We start from the raw sequence: 13,854 nt of genomic DNA, 5'->3' as shown, positions 1-13,854 counted from the left end.
CTTGCCCGAGATTCGATCGTCGGTATCTCAATACCTAGTTCAATCTCGTTACCGGCAAGTCTCTTTACTCGTTCCGTAATACATCATCCCGCAACAAACTCATTAGTTGCCATGCTTGCAAGGCTTAAGTGATGTGCATTACCGAGAGGGCCCAGAGATACCTCTCCGACAATCGGAGTGACAAATCCTAATCTCGAAATATGCCAACCCAACAAGTACCTTCGGAGACACCTGTAGAGCACCTTTATAATCACCCATTTACGTTGTGACGTTTGGTAGCACACAAAGTGTTCCTCCGATAAACGGGAGTTGCATAATCTCATAGTCATAGGAACATGTATAAGTCATGAAGAAAGCAATAGCAACATACTAAATGATCGAGTGCTAAGCTAACGGAATGGGTCAAGTCAATCACATCATTCTCCTAATGATGTGATCCCGTTAATCAAATAACAACTCTTTGTCCATGGTTAGGAAACATAACCATCTTTGATTAACGAGCTAGTCAAGTAGAGGCATACTAGTGACACTCTGTTTGTCTATGTATTCACACATGTTATCATGTTACCGGTTAATACAATTCTAGCATGAATAATAAACATTTATCATGATATAAGGAAATAAATAATAACTTTATTATTGCCTCTAGGGCATATTTCCTTCACGAACATGGTTGCAGCTAGACTTTCTTTTGTCGGGGGGGCGGCGGAAGAGGGGCGGGCTAGTTGTATGTCCGACTCTAGGCATGCAACTACAAATGTCGCACCCGACCGCAACTGCATGTCTTCTACCCCGACCGCAACTGGACTTTTTTGTTCTGTCGGAGGGGTGCCGATAGAGGGGGCAGGCCAGTTGCAAGCCCGACAACAGCCCCGCAACTACAAGTGCCACACCCGACCGCAACTGCATGTCCCCGAACATGGTTGCAACTACACTTTCTTTTGTCGGAGGGGGCGGCGGAAGAGAGGGCGGGACAGTTGCATGTCCGATTCTAGGCATGCAACTGCAAGTATCGCAGCCAATCGCAACTGCATGTCTTCTAACCCGACCGCAACTGAACTTTTTTGTTCTGTCGGAGGGGGCGCCGGTAGAGGGGGCGAGCCAGTTGCAAGCCTGACAATAGCCCCACAACTGCAAGTGCTGCACCCGACCGCAACTGCATGTCCCTCAACATGCTTGCAACTTGGCTTTTGTTTTGTCGGAGGGGCGGTGGGAGAGGGGGCGGGCCAGTTTGCATGTCCGACACTGGCATGCAACTGCAAATGTCATCCTCGACCACAACTACATGTCTTCCTACCCGACCGCATCTAGACTCTTTTTTTCTGTCGAAGGGGGCGCCGGTAGAGGGGGTGGGCCAGTTGCAAGCCCGACAATAACCCCGCAACTACAAGTGTCGCACCCGACTGCAATTGCATGTCCCCCAACATGCTTGCAACTGGACTATTATCTTGTCGGAGGGGGCGGAGGGAGAGGGGGCAGGCCAGTTTGCATGTCCGACACTAGTCATGCAACTGCAAGTGTCACCCCCGATCGCAACTGCATGTCTTCTAACCTGACCGCAACTGTACTTTTTTGTTTAGTCGGAGGGGGCGCCGGTAGAGGGGGCGGGGGCGGGCCAGTTGCAAGTCCAACAACAGCCCCGCAACTGCAAGTGCCACACCCCGACCGCAACTGCATGTCCCCAACATGCTTGCAACTGGACTTTTGTTTGTCAGAGGGGGTGCTGGGAGAGGGCGGGCTAGTGTGCATGTGCGACACTAGGCATGCAACTGCAAGTGTCATCCCCGACCGCAACTGCATGTCTTCTAACCCGGCCGCAACTGGACTATTTTGTTCTGTTGGAGGGGCGCCAGTAGAGGGGGCGGGCACGCAGTGTGGGACTGATTTTTATTAAAGAACTAAAACTGTGTCATGGTTTTTGAATTAGAGTTTCTATCATGTACCCCTTACTCATTTTTTTCATTGTCATTTTTTTTCTATCACTTTGACTGTTCCCTAGAGAGAAAAAAAACCAGCATTTACGCCTTTCGCATTTTATTTTATTTTAGCAAAATCACTTCTAGCATTCTATCACTTCTAGTTATTTTTGGGATTTCTTAGCTTTTGTGTGTCGACTGGTGTGTAATACTAATACGGTAGTAGACCATTTCTCTTTCTTTCTTGGTCATGTGGGAGCGCATTTTCCTTTTCCAACCTCGGATATCTGTCTGGCCATTCGTTTCTTCTGTTATCTTTAAATATTTTTTTGAGATAATTCTTTTAGACAAATCTGTTGTCTTTAAATGTTTCTGCAAAAACACACACACGAGCCAGCCCACAGAAAACAACAAACAAAAGGCAACCGAGCCCACAAACAAGCCCAGCAAGTGAACAACACAAAACCAGCGATCAAACAGGCCGACCACATGTGCTGACGTTATTCGACTGAGACTTAGCGAAGTCTCAGTCGACTGAGATGTAGACGGACCTAATTTATTACATGGGTGTGGCTAAGTCTCAGTCAGGTGATATAACATGCAAGAGAGAAAAGAAAAAAAAAGAAAAAAAAGAAAAATTGCACGATTCTCAATGTAAGATTCCGCGGATATAGCATCGACTGAGACTTAGCAAGACTATTATTACATTCAATCAAAATCCACAGCTCCTTTTTAGATGGTTATCTTTATTAGATTTCACCTGATTCCTTTTCTGGCCGGTTTCCCTTCTAGCCTTTGCGGCCCTGATTGATCCAAGCGGCGAAGGCATCCAGGGTCCTCCAGTCAGAGCGGTAGTGCTTCTGCGTGAACTCGAGGAATTCACGCCAAGTGAAGTCCGGGTACGCGCGCGGGCGGCCGTCAATGGCGAGCAACTCGGCCGGCGGCGCGACGAGGCGGTCCAGCTGCGGGCTGAGGAAGAAGGTGAGCGACCTGCGGGTGAGGCTGCTGTTGACGACGGCGCGGTGGAGGCAGCTGATGTGGCGCCCGTTGGTGAGCGCGGAGAAGGTGTCGCCGATGTTGACGACGAAGGCGTCGCTCCGGGGCCGCACGGCGTGCCACGCGCCGCCGGTGAACACCTCCAGCCCGCCGACGTCGTCCTGGTGGAGCAGCGTCAGCGACGTCGGGTCGTGGTGCGGGCCCGTGCCCAGCGTCAGGTGAGGCTGCTGGCACGGCGGGTAGCGGTTCAGCCGCATCTGGGAGGCGTCGCCGGCGAAGAAGCCGCGCAGCGCGCCGCGGCCGAGGCCCAGGCACGCCGCCAGGACGTCCGTGACGTCCAGCGCCAGGCGCGTCATCTCGTCGCAGTACTCCTGCCACACCTCTCTGCATGCATGGCATATCCAAGCATAAATTGATAAATATGCACTCGTTCGGCATGCAAAAGAAAAATAACACTGTAATTTGACTTCATGCCAAATATGCTTCGTAAAAAATGTACTCCCTCCGTTTCTAAATATAAAATATAGTAAATCTTTGTAGGAATTCCATTACGGACCACATACGGATGTATATAGATACATTTTAGAGTGTAGATTCACTCATTTTGTTCTGTATGTAGTCCATAGTGATTTTTTTATAAAGACTTATATTTAGAAAGGAGGGAGTAGACCTTTGCTGAACTTTTTCTAGGGCTATCTTCTGCTAGCTCAGAATCTCAGATGCGGCTCTACACTGCTTCTACTTCAAGATTCCTTGTCGTTATGGGTACTTGTAAGACAAGCTTGGCCTTTCCTAATGAAAAATCAGGGGACGATCGTCCTCTTGTATATATCACTAAAAAAGTAATAACGTACTTATATGCATGGATTGTTTTGAAAGCAATAGCGGCTACGGATAGTATGCCAATTACGCATGGATTTAGCTAGAAAGAGAGTGACGTAAGTGGGTACGTACCCCATGTCACGGTACTCCTCGTCGAGGACGCCGACGAAGTAGTCGACGACCTTGCGGGCGCCCTCCGGCGCGGCGGAGCAGTTGAAGGACATGGTCTCCTTCCAGGGGAGCTTGCTGCCGAACCGCCCCACGAAGCTGCCGGCGTACCCGTGGTTCTCGCCGAGGCGGCGCTGCGCGCGCTGCTTCTCGGCGAGGGGCAGCACGTAGAAGGCGTCGCAGCACCGGTACGCCTTGGCGAGCAGCGCCGGGTCCACGCCGTGGTTCACGACCTGGAAGAACCCGTGCTTCTCGCACGCGGCGGCGAGGTCACGGAGGCCGGCAGCGCCGTCGCCAGCGAGGAACCCGGCGAGGTCAACGACCGGGACGGCGATCTCCTCCACGCCGTCGACGGACGGGGCCTCGTCGGCTGGCCAGACGAACTGCGGCGGGATGTCGTCCTTCCGGCTCAGGACCGCCGCGTCGAACACGAGAGTGGCCATTTGCGCGCGCTGGATCTGGTGGGCCGGCCGACGGCGATCGTGGTGGATTGGCGCGGCGGCGGTTTTGCACGCTACGAGAGTTGCAAGCTTGGCTTGGTTGGTGTGCTTTGCGGGTGGATGCCTCGCGTGTATATATACTGAGAATGTGAGACGGCGGAGAAGGATCGAGATGCTGTGATCGGCGTTACGTGCCTCGAGTGCCGTGATCACGCACGTGTCCCAGGAGGGCTAGCCATTTTTGGGAAAGGTTAATGAGCAATTAATATCGTCTCTATCCAATATCCATGGAAATCTATATGCACATGTCACAAAAAAAAAGATAGCAGATATTTTTCTTTTGACATGCAAGGATAATGCGCATTCTTTACACAAAATTAACGTGTTGCTATACTAAAAAAAACTACTACATTTTGTAGTATGTGTAGAAAGATGCATAGAAAACCTTAGACGCCTCCCCCAACAATGAAACCCCCGTGGGCCGCCCCAGGCATGTGTACAGCCGATGCAACAACTTCACAGGGCCGCAGCCCACATATTCAGCCTATGGCCCAACAAAAACATATATGTCTTTTCAGCCCACATAATAACAAGCATTCGACAGTGAAGTGCAGATTATTCAAGGCATTTTACTTTGCTAAATCCTATCTGCCGCAACTGATTGTCGGGGGCCGCTATGTACAACCTCCGTTTCATATTAAGTGACACTGATTTAGTACAACTCCGTTTCGATTATCTCTTTAAGCGAGTAGCATGCTCGCATCGCTCGCATCGATAGCTTCGGTTCGCTAGGCCAGAAGAACTGATCGCTCGCAGGATCCGATAAATGGGGCAGGCCCAAGGCGCAGAAAGCAGCGCTCGGTCGCTCCGCATAGAAGCAAGCATGAAATACCAAGCAACTATGGTGTGTCATTGCCAAGAAGTACTAGAACCAAAAGGTGGATTTCACCGCCTCAGGGGTTTGCAATAATTAATATTGATGCTATTGTTTGCAAAGATGAGGATGGCAATTACCTTGGTGCATCAACGATAGTGCTGAGAAGCTTGATCGAGCTGGAAACCCTAGAACATATGGCACATACCAGCAGATTTATACTTCCAAGAAGTGCAGGCAATTACTAATTGTGTTTTGACCGAGGATTACAAACGTGCTAGTTCGGTGACTATTGAAGACATAAGAGTGAACAAGGAGGGTTTCGGCGGGCTATGCATAGTGCATGAGAAGAGGGAGACAGTGAAGCACAAGATCTTACAAAGGCTGCTAAATTCTTTAGAGCATGACCGCTATGTTTGGCTACTTGTCACACCCGATATTATTTGTATTCGAAACATTACCTAAGTTGAACAAAACTTTTTTACACAAGTGGTTTACCTCAAAAAAAACATACATGTGCTACTTTAAGAACGGATTTCCTGCTTTTTTACTTTCTATATATTCCAACAATTTCGAAATGTCAAATAAAAAATTCACGCATTATAAAAATGTTCCTGTATTCGAACAAAGTTCATGAATTTTAAAATGTTGACATTTTTTTAAAAAAAATCATGTATTAAAAAATGATCCCTAATATAAAAAAGGTTCACAGATTTGAAATATATTCTTGAATTTGAAATATGTGTGAGTATTTGTAAAAGATCATGAATTTGAAAATTGTTCGTGTATTTCAGAACAATGTTTTGAAATTTGAAAATTGTTCACATTTTAGAAGTGTTCACATTTTTTCATTAATTTGAAAAGATGTGCATGTATTTGCAAAATGCTCATGAATTTAAATAATGTTCATGGATTTGGAAAATGTTTTCATATTTGAAAAAGTTAAAGATTTTTGAATCCTGAATATTATTTGAAAATTGAATGTTCTGAATTTTGCGAATATTTGGAATAAAAATCAAAAATAAAAAATAATATGAAAACTAAAAAATAGCAAATGAAAAACAAAAAGAAAAAAGTAAAAAGAAACGAAGAAGAAAAAAGAAAAATAAGCCTTCTGGAACCTTTCTAAAACTGGATGGAAGGTTCCAGAAGTTTCACAAAATCTCCACTAAATGGGCGGGCCTGCTCCACATGTGCTGTAGGCGAGTGCACGAGCGATACATATCACTGGCACGGGTTGTCGACCGGACGCACACTACGAGCGAGGTGAGGTGAGCGCTCTGGGGTTGGCCGGTCCATTTTAGCTACGTGCACGTTCTCAACCTGTCTCGGGAACCATCTAGAAGGTTCCCGGACTGCTTTTTCTTTAACAGTTGTTTTCCCGTTTTACATTTTCGTTTTTTCTACTTATTTTTATTTTCCTTTAATATTTTTTAATTTCCACAAATTTTTAGAAAATCATGATTTCATAAAAGAAGTTCACACAAAAAATTAAAACGCAAATTTGTCAAATATTCATGCTTTCAAATTTGTATGGAGTTTCAAAACCTGTTCGCATTTTAAAAAAATGTTTCTTTGCATCTCGCTTCTTTTTAGGGATGTTTATGTCGCACTACAAAAAACTAATTGCTTCGGCCAATGGGCTAGCCCAGTCGCGTGGAACCCTTTGCTTCTTTTTAGGGATGTTTATGTCGCACTACAAAACACTAATTGCTTCGGCCGATGGGCTAGCCCAGTCTCGTGGAACCCTTTGCGTCATGCTCTTAAATCCGTCATATACGAGGTCCCTTTTATTTATCATGCGGGGTGCAGCCTAAAACGATGAGTGACCATGCATGCCTCATCTTCCTTTGTCTCCTCTTTTGCCGATCACCTTTGTGCAACAACAACAACAACAACAACAACAACAACAACAACAAACACTACTTGTCGACGACGGCATGTGCAACTCAATGTGATTTTCTGCCATTCAACGCAGATTATTGTGAGCAAGAGCTTGAATTGTTGATTGCCAGCAAATCCCTCTTTAGTTTGCAATAGTAAGGACAAATCCCCTTTTATGTAGTCCTTTAGTTCATCCATGGAGTACTAATTTCCCACTAAAACACAAAAAGCCTTGTTTACCTAGGGCCAAACTAACTGCGTGTATGATTATATGTCATGTGCAAAACAAAGGCATACAATTGTATCTTGCATCGAGACCCCTCAGATGTCAGGACCGAGCCCCCCTCCCTCCTCTACCGACCTTTCTGTTGTTGAGTCGTCGATTCCCCTGCCCTCCTCTACCACGACGGAAGAAGGTGGGGGGGCACAGTGAATTCTATCGTCTAGGTTTATTTGGTCTAGATCGAATGTCTATGTTTTGTGTCCGTTATGGTGCCACTTTAGTGATGGTGACGGTGGTTGTGCTAGGACCAATGTTTTTGTTATGGCTCCAACCACATCTCGACATTGATCTGAGCAGCGTTGAGGGGCTAGTGAGATTTCTGGTTTTGCGAATCCCCATACTAGGTTTTTGGTTGTCAATGATGTGCATAAGAGCGGCTTCAATGGCAAGATGGCTACGCCGTGGCGGACTCATGCCCTCATAGTGGTGCGATGTCTTCAGCTTCACAACTACTACCGTGTATAGGGGTCTTGGTTGGTGACATCTATCCTTCGTCTTGAACTTCTTGGCGTGAAAGCGTTGAACTATTTTATTTTTGGCAGGCATATAGTTCCCTTTAAGGAAACCACGGGCGACACGTCCAAGGGATTTGGCCGCCCTGGCCCCCTCCCACCACACGAGAAAATATGACCCAAGATGTAGTATGCACGACATGGGAACACGTGAACACACTTCCCCTTTACAACTTCCCCATCAGTATTCGCAATGAGGTCGTGGGCGAATTACCTAAGTTTCTTGTGACTATCGTTGCCTTGCGGTTTTCAAATAGTTGTAACTTTCTAAGGGTTGTCGATTCAAACTTCAAAATAAAAAAAGTCAAGCAAGCCAAAACAAAGTGCCAAGAATCGTAGACATAATAAAGAAGTTGTTATCTACGACCCTTTTGTTCCTTTTCTTGCCACAAATTCAGATACATGGTTGCCAAACAAGTTATATCCGAAATAGGTTTGAGCCCAAAGTCAATTAGAAATCTACCTTAAGACATGTTTTTTGAATGTCTGCAAAAGCATATGTATTACCCATTAAGGAATGATACAAATACGGAAAGGATACCGCCATGAACAATGGTGTAACGAAAAAGGATAAGGAACTAAAGTTCCATCACTTCATTGCGAAAACCAAAACCTTTAACTTTGTCGCTCCCCCCCCCCCCCCCCCCCCCGCGGGGCCCTTGACACTAACACTCATGTGACGACGACCGCAACATTGGATCCTTTGATCCGCACAAAGACAAGGCCATAGTCTCGAGACATTGAAAATAATAGTCCATTGTGAGGTGCGGGTCCGCGAATACAATTGAAGAAATATCGACGTCAGCACGAGCTTCTTGTGATACAAATCCAGCATTAACGCACCACACGGACATGAAGGAGGAGGACCATACACCACCAACAGTTCACGAACAACTTTATTCTTAGGCGCGTCGCCACATAGTTGATGACGCCAAAAAACACACCACTTGAGCGAGAGCTTGCCACCAGTGCAGAAACCACCGGGTCAAGGGAGTGAAAATAAGGGGTGACGCAAGTTGTACACATGTGTTCAGTTTCGTGACGAATGGGTGCCCGTGGTAATGCCAGTAAAAAGACAAAAAAAATCATATGTGTAGAAAAAAACCGAATGTAACGTATGTCGGACTGTAATTCCTACGCCACGGATACCAAGGGCTCCCATTCCCCCACGAAAATGAACACGGGTGTACAACGGGCACTCATGTTTCATATCCCAAAATTTCAGATTTTTTCAAAATTTCCTGATATTTTTTAATGCTATTTTTATACAGGGGGTGTGTGGCACCCTAGAGCTGCAATGCATTTTCCGAGTTAGAGCACGTATAATAAGCCTATTTAGATTCGACCCATCACCTGCCTGCCAGACCAAGATCCAAGGTAGGTGTAGATTCGATCTAAGAGGGTGGGAGGAGAGGAGAGGAGAGAGGCGGCTGGTTTTGACCCGCCCCGGGACGTCGCCAGCAATTCCGCGAGGCGAACCGCGGCAGCCGACCAAACACGGAGGCGATCGATTCGGGGAGGGGCGAACCCCGAGCCATCGCCACCAGCACGGCTGCGTCCTCCGAGACATGAATGCGGGGGGCCGCGAATTTCAACCCGCATCGACCCGCCCATCCACCCCAATGGCGACCGACCCACTATTTTAAGAAGGAGCGAAAATGTCATCGACTTCAACTTGCATCTGTAGCTGTAAACTGACTCTCATATGTACAGTTGAGCTTGACGGGTGCCGTTGCAGCTACTCCGTCCACCACAATCCATCTACTTTTCGCCTACATTTTTCATGAAACCATGATTCGCCGGGGCCAAGGGGGAGAAGAAGAAGCTTCGCTTCTTCGCAAGCTTCGCCGCCTTTCTCTTCTCAAGTAGGGGTCCGGTTTGCGCGACAAAGTCCGGTTCCGGGTTCAGGCATGCCCCTAAACCTGCAGAGAGAGTGCATGAGCGCTCCGCTGAAAATAGATTGCAAGCAATGGATAATGCAACTCAACAAACAGAGAAAATGGCAGTAGAACAGTTTAGTATGGCTCCGGGTTCGGGTGGGGAAGCGGGGAATACCTGTCTTCGCCTCCGGTGTTGAAAAGCATAGCAGAAGCGCGCTATGACATAACACGGAAGAAAGAATCCCACGAACTGAAGAATTGCCTGAAATGAGGGAAAATATTCAGTTAGTTTAGTGTGAAACCATAATGCCGAGATCGCATAGAGGTGAACATTGAGATGGCAAAGTAGGTCATATGGACTCACGCTGAACAGAACCGTCGCATCTTGTAGCATGCTAGCATCTCGCACGATCACGGTTACATGGCGCACGAGCAGAAGGAACATCAACTGCAACAAAAATCAACATCATTATCCACCCTTCAGAACTGTAATAAAAGATAGGCTTACTGAGAAAAAGGGTTCTGTAGCATACAATTAGAGCAATAGACCGGCAGCATGTGGCGCCACTCGAATTTGAGGTCATGCAGTCATCGAATTCAGCGTTCAGCAGCTGCTGCTCCGCGATGGCGATCGCCAGGAAATGGGAATCATGGGGATCAATCCGTCCAACCCAGCTTTGCCTGGTTACAAACAAACAGCCATTACTTCAGAACATGCACGGCAGCATTCTTCAGTTGACAGAACATAAATGATTTCCACAATTTCACCAAACTATGAAACATGTCTTCTGTAAGTACCTAAGATCCATGCCCATTTCATCTGAACAGCACTTGGTTGGAGGGAGAACATAGTTCGGAGAGTAAACCTGTAGCAGAAAACAAACATAAGCCGACTCTGAAAGACTCTGCTGACAAATACTACAGAACATGGTGAAAAACCAGCAACATTTTATTTTTCCTCTGCCATGCAGTTGGCCTGAATTGGACTGCTCATAATTGATAAACTGAACTACAGCTCTAACTACATCAGGCCCCAAGGTTCTTTAACAACAAATAAAAACAATTAATTAACATGCCATCACCTAGAATTTAGAAATGCAATGCAATATTGGTATAGTACATTGCTCTACAGGGGTAGTCCTTCTGGTAACTGAAAAACCAGAAATACCCACCTGGTTGCAGATTTCACATGTGATGTTCCCCTTCTTGTCGCACCACCTCTGTATGCACTTCCTGTGCGCGAACTGCATCCAACCAACGCCGGTTGACCAGCACCACACGGTTAGCATTTTTGTTTGTTCATATCATAAGATAATCTCAGGTCACATGTCACTTTGTTCAGGAGATAATCAATCCCAGGTCACATGTGAAACGGGTGGAAGGAAAAACAGCCTATTATCTGACAACTGGAAGGATGAGGCAATGATTTGGATGGATAAACATGGACCGGTCACTGCTAATTCGACTGTTTGCTCATGTCTGCAGAAAAGAACAATCGGAGACCGCACTGTTTTGGTTTGGACTCTGTAATAACAGAGTATGTTTCGTTGCGCGTTAAGAACAATCATTTGGCAATCTGAACAGAGCTTTCGCTGCTCATAATCATCACACTAAGCTCCAGTCTAGAGAAAGATTCCAACAACAGAAAATACTACCCCAAAAAGATGAAGCAAAAATAGCAGAATAGCATTACCAAGCATCATGTCAAATTTCAGCCAAAATGAAAAGAGGGATGCACCTAACATCGACATAGCCAAAAGAAAGGAAACAGAGGACTGCAAGTGCAAATTTCAGACCACTGCTGCCTGAAGAAAAACACTTATCAGAGAACGGATGGAACCAAGAATCTGAGATAAAAACATCTAGAAATCTGCCCATCACTTTGAAGAACATAACGAGTAAACATCAGATTTCCACTTGGCCTCCACAGGCCGCTAGACTTGCACACCGCAGCTCCAAAACAAGCAAGAACAGAAGCGTCCTCCCAGAGAGATTGGGGAAGAAAGAGACGGGGAGGGAGAAAGAAAGAGAGGGGGTCACCTTGAGCGTGCCAGTGCAGGCGCAGGGGGAGTCCATGGCGGCCTCCTCCCCCTCCTCCTGGCATATCCGGCACTCTATCGCCCCCTTGCCGTCCACCCCGACCACCACCTCCACCTGCCCTTCGCCGCCGGCGACCTTCTCCACGCGCGCCATCCCTCTCTCCCCCTCTCCCTCTCACACGCTGAGCAGCTCGCGTCCCTGAAGCTGGAGCAGAGCAGAGCAGGTGAGGAATGAGCCAAAAGGCGGGGCCTTTTTCTAAGCTCCGTCCCAGGACAACAACTCCAAGGAACAAGAGAGAAAGAGAGAGGGTGGACGGGAGAAGAATACCAGGCTAGGAGTATACTACTCCCACTTCTCTCCCTCCTCGGCTGCTAGCGTAGGAGTATTCTAGCTAGCGCTCATATTTTTGTGGGGATTTTACTCCTCCTCCTCCTACAGCCTGCTTAGGTTGCGGTTTGTTGGCTTGTGGCGTCGAATGATGAGCCAGTGATTGGGTTCGTGGTCGTGGGGTTAGTGGACACCGGGTAACTCCCACTGGGCTAGTGGGAGATGAGGCGATATTGACGCTCGTGCGAGCGTCTTTCCGTTACCCTGACTGCTATGTTGCCCCCTCTTTCACCCACATTTTGCCACTCAACGTGTTATTGTGGAGTTTATGCGTCTAGGACATATCAGCTATGAAAATGGCATCATTGATTTATTTCTCGCGTTTGCTATATTCATTAGTTGTCTGAATTTTTAAGTCAGGTCATGTCGATTTATCTGAGGAGAGAGGCAATGCACGGGACCGAAGATGGTGGCGAGCTCGAGGGTTGATAGTGCGAGTCGGAGAGCCTTTTTGTATTTAATTCCATGTCGGATTAGGCGTAGCCCTCGCCGGAGACAGGGACGGCGTAACGAGCAACAGTGGGGCATGTCGTCGCAACCGGAGGAGAGGAAGGGAGGCGAACGGCTGGAGGATGACATGATCGACTAGGGGGAGAGAAGGCACTCGCTCCGGTTTGAGGAAGAATAACGGTTGGAGGAAGAAGAAGATGATCCAACCATTCGATTTTTATCTAATGGCTTGGAGCGGTTCCTTGGAAATCGACTGACTCGAATCGTTTTTTGAGGTAACCGTCATATAGGCGGTCCTTTTATTTATTTTTTCTGTGGAGTGTTGTAGGAAGAGGTAGATTTTAAATTCTTAACCATTGTAACTAGGCTAGAAGAAGTAGGTTCTATATCGGGCAATCGATTCCATGGAACAGAGAGGCGGCATATGAGGCCTAAGACGGAGGCGGGCTTGACGAACAATGCGGGTGGGGGAGCCTTCCGTGTTTAAATCCTGGACGACTTATATGAAGCCATAGTCGGAGGCGGGGACGCCATAAGAAGAATCAATGAGGCATGTCGTCGCAACCGGAGGAGAGGAAGGAAGGTGGTCCTGAGGCGAGCGACTGGAGGATGACATGATCGCGTGGGAGAGAGAAGGCGTGCGCTATAGTACGAGGACGACATGACGGGTAATCTTTCTTTTCTTCACCCTATGTAACTACCTGAATGTTGTCATCTCTCCCTGGCTAATATAAGTTCAGGCTGGCGTAAGCCCTCCGTAGTTTCCCGTCAAAAAAATAGTACGAGGAAGAATAGAGGTTGGAGGAAGAAGAAGATAATCCAACCATTTGATTTTTATCTAACGGCTCAAAGCGGTCCCTTGCAAATGGACTAACTCGAATTGGTTTTTGAGGTAATTGTCAAATAGGCGGTTCCTTTATTTCTTTTCTTGTGGAGTGTTGTAGGAAGAGGTAGGTTTTAAATCCTTAACCATGGTGACTAGGATGGAAGAAGTAGGTTATAAACTGGGTCAGTCGATGTTGTGGAACAAAGAGGCCAGGTGCGAGGCTAAAGACAGAGGTGGGTGGTGAGGGGGAATTTTTGTATTCAAATTCCCGGTCGGATTAGACGGAGCCCTTGCTAGAGGCAGGGACGACGTAAAAAGAAACAGGGAGGCGTGTCGTCGCAATCACAGGAGAGGAAGGGAGGCGACCCCAAGGCGA

General features: G+C 47.2%; 2 protein-coding genes across 3 annotated transcripts; both read right to left on the bottom strand.

Annotated features, from left to right (window-relative positions):
- Positions 1-2,179: 2,179 nt before the first annotated feature.
- LOC109741858 (gibberellin 20 oxidase 3-like) lies at positions 2,180-4,443 on the bottom strand. The gene is made up of 2 exons (XM_020300942.4): positions 3,867-4,443; positions 2,180-3,296 (listed from the first exon to the last, which is right to left on the bottom strand). The coding sequence occupies exons 1-2, from the start codon at positions 4,343-4,345 to the stop codon at positions 2,705-2,707; spliced, it is 1,071 nt and encodes a 356-aa protein (XP_020156531.1). The 5' UTR covers positions 4,346-4,443; the 3' UTR covers positions 2,180-2,704.
- A 5,092-nt stretch (positions 4,444-9,535) lies between these two features.
- On the bottom strand, positions 9,536-12,334 carry LOC109741861 (uncharacterized). 2 transcript variants are annotated; one of them, XM_040404557.3, is made up of 8 exons: positions 12,143-12,334; positions 11,816-12,019; positions 10,948-11,019; positions 10,574-10,641; positions 10,309-10,456; positions 10,140-10,223; positions 9,951-10,037; positions 9,536-9,817 (listed from the first exon to the last, which is right to left on the bottom strand). In XM_040404557.3, exons 2-8 carry the CDS (start codon positions 11,966-11,968, stop codon positions 9,812-9,814), a joined length of 618 nt encoding a protein of 205 aa, XP_040260491.1. In that variant the 5' UTR covers positions 11,969-12,019; positions 12,143-12,334; the 3' UTR covers positions 9,536-9,811. The 2 variants fall into 2 exon arrangements, with proteins under 2 accessions (XP_040260491.1, XP_020156536.1); XM_020300947.4 differs by lacking the exon at positions 12,143-12,334 and having other exon boundaries at positions 11,816-12,124.
- Positions 12,335-13,854: the final 1,520 nt, after the last annotated feature.

The sequence above is a fragment of the Aegilops tauschii genome, chromosome 3, assembly GCF_002575655.3.
Source record: "Aegilops tauschii subsp. strangulata cultivar AL8/78 chromosome 3, Aet v6.0, whole genome shotgun sequence".
Taxonomy (NCBI): domain Eukaryota; kingdom Viridiplantae; phylum Streptophyta; class Magnoliopsida; order Poales; family Poaceae; genus Aegilops; species Aegilops tauschii.
This window is presented reverse-complemented; position numbering and strand designations above follow the sequence as displayed.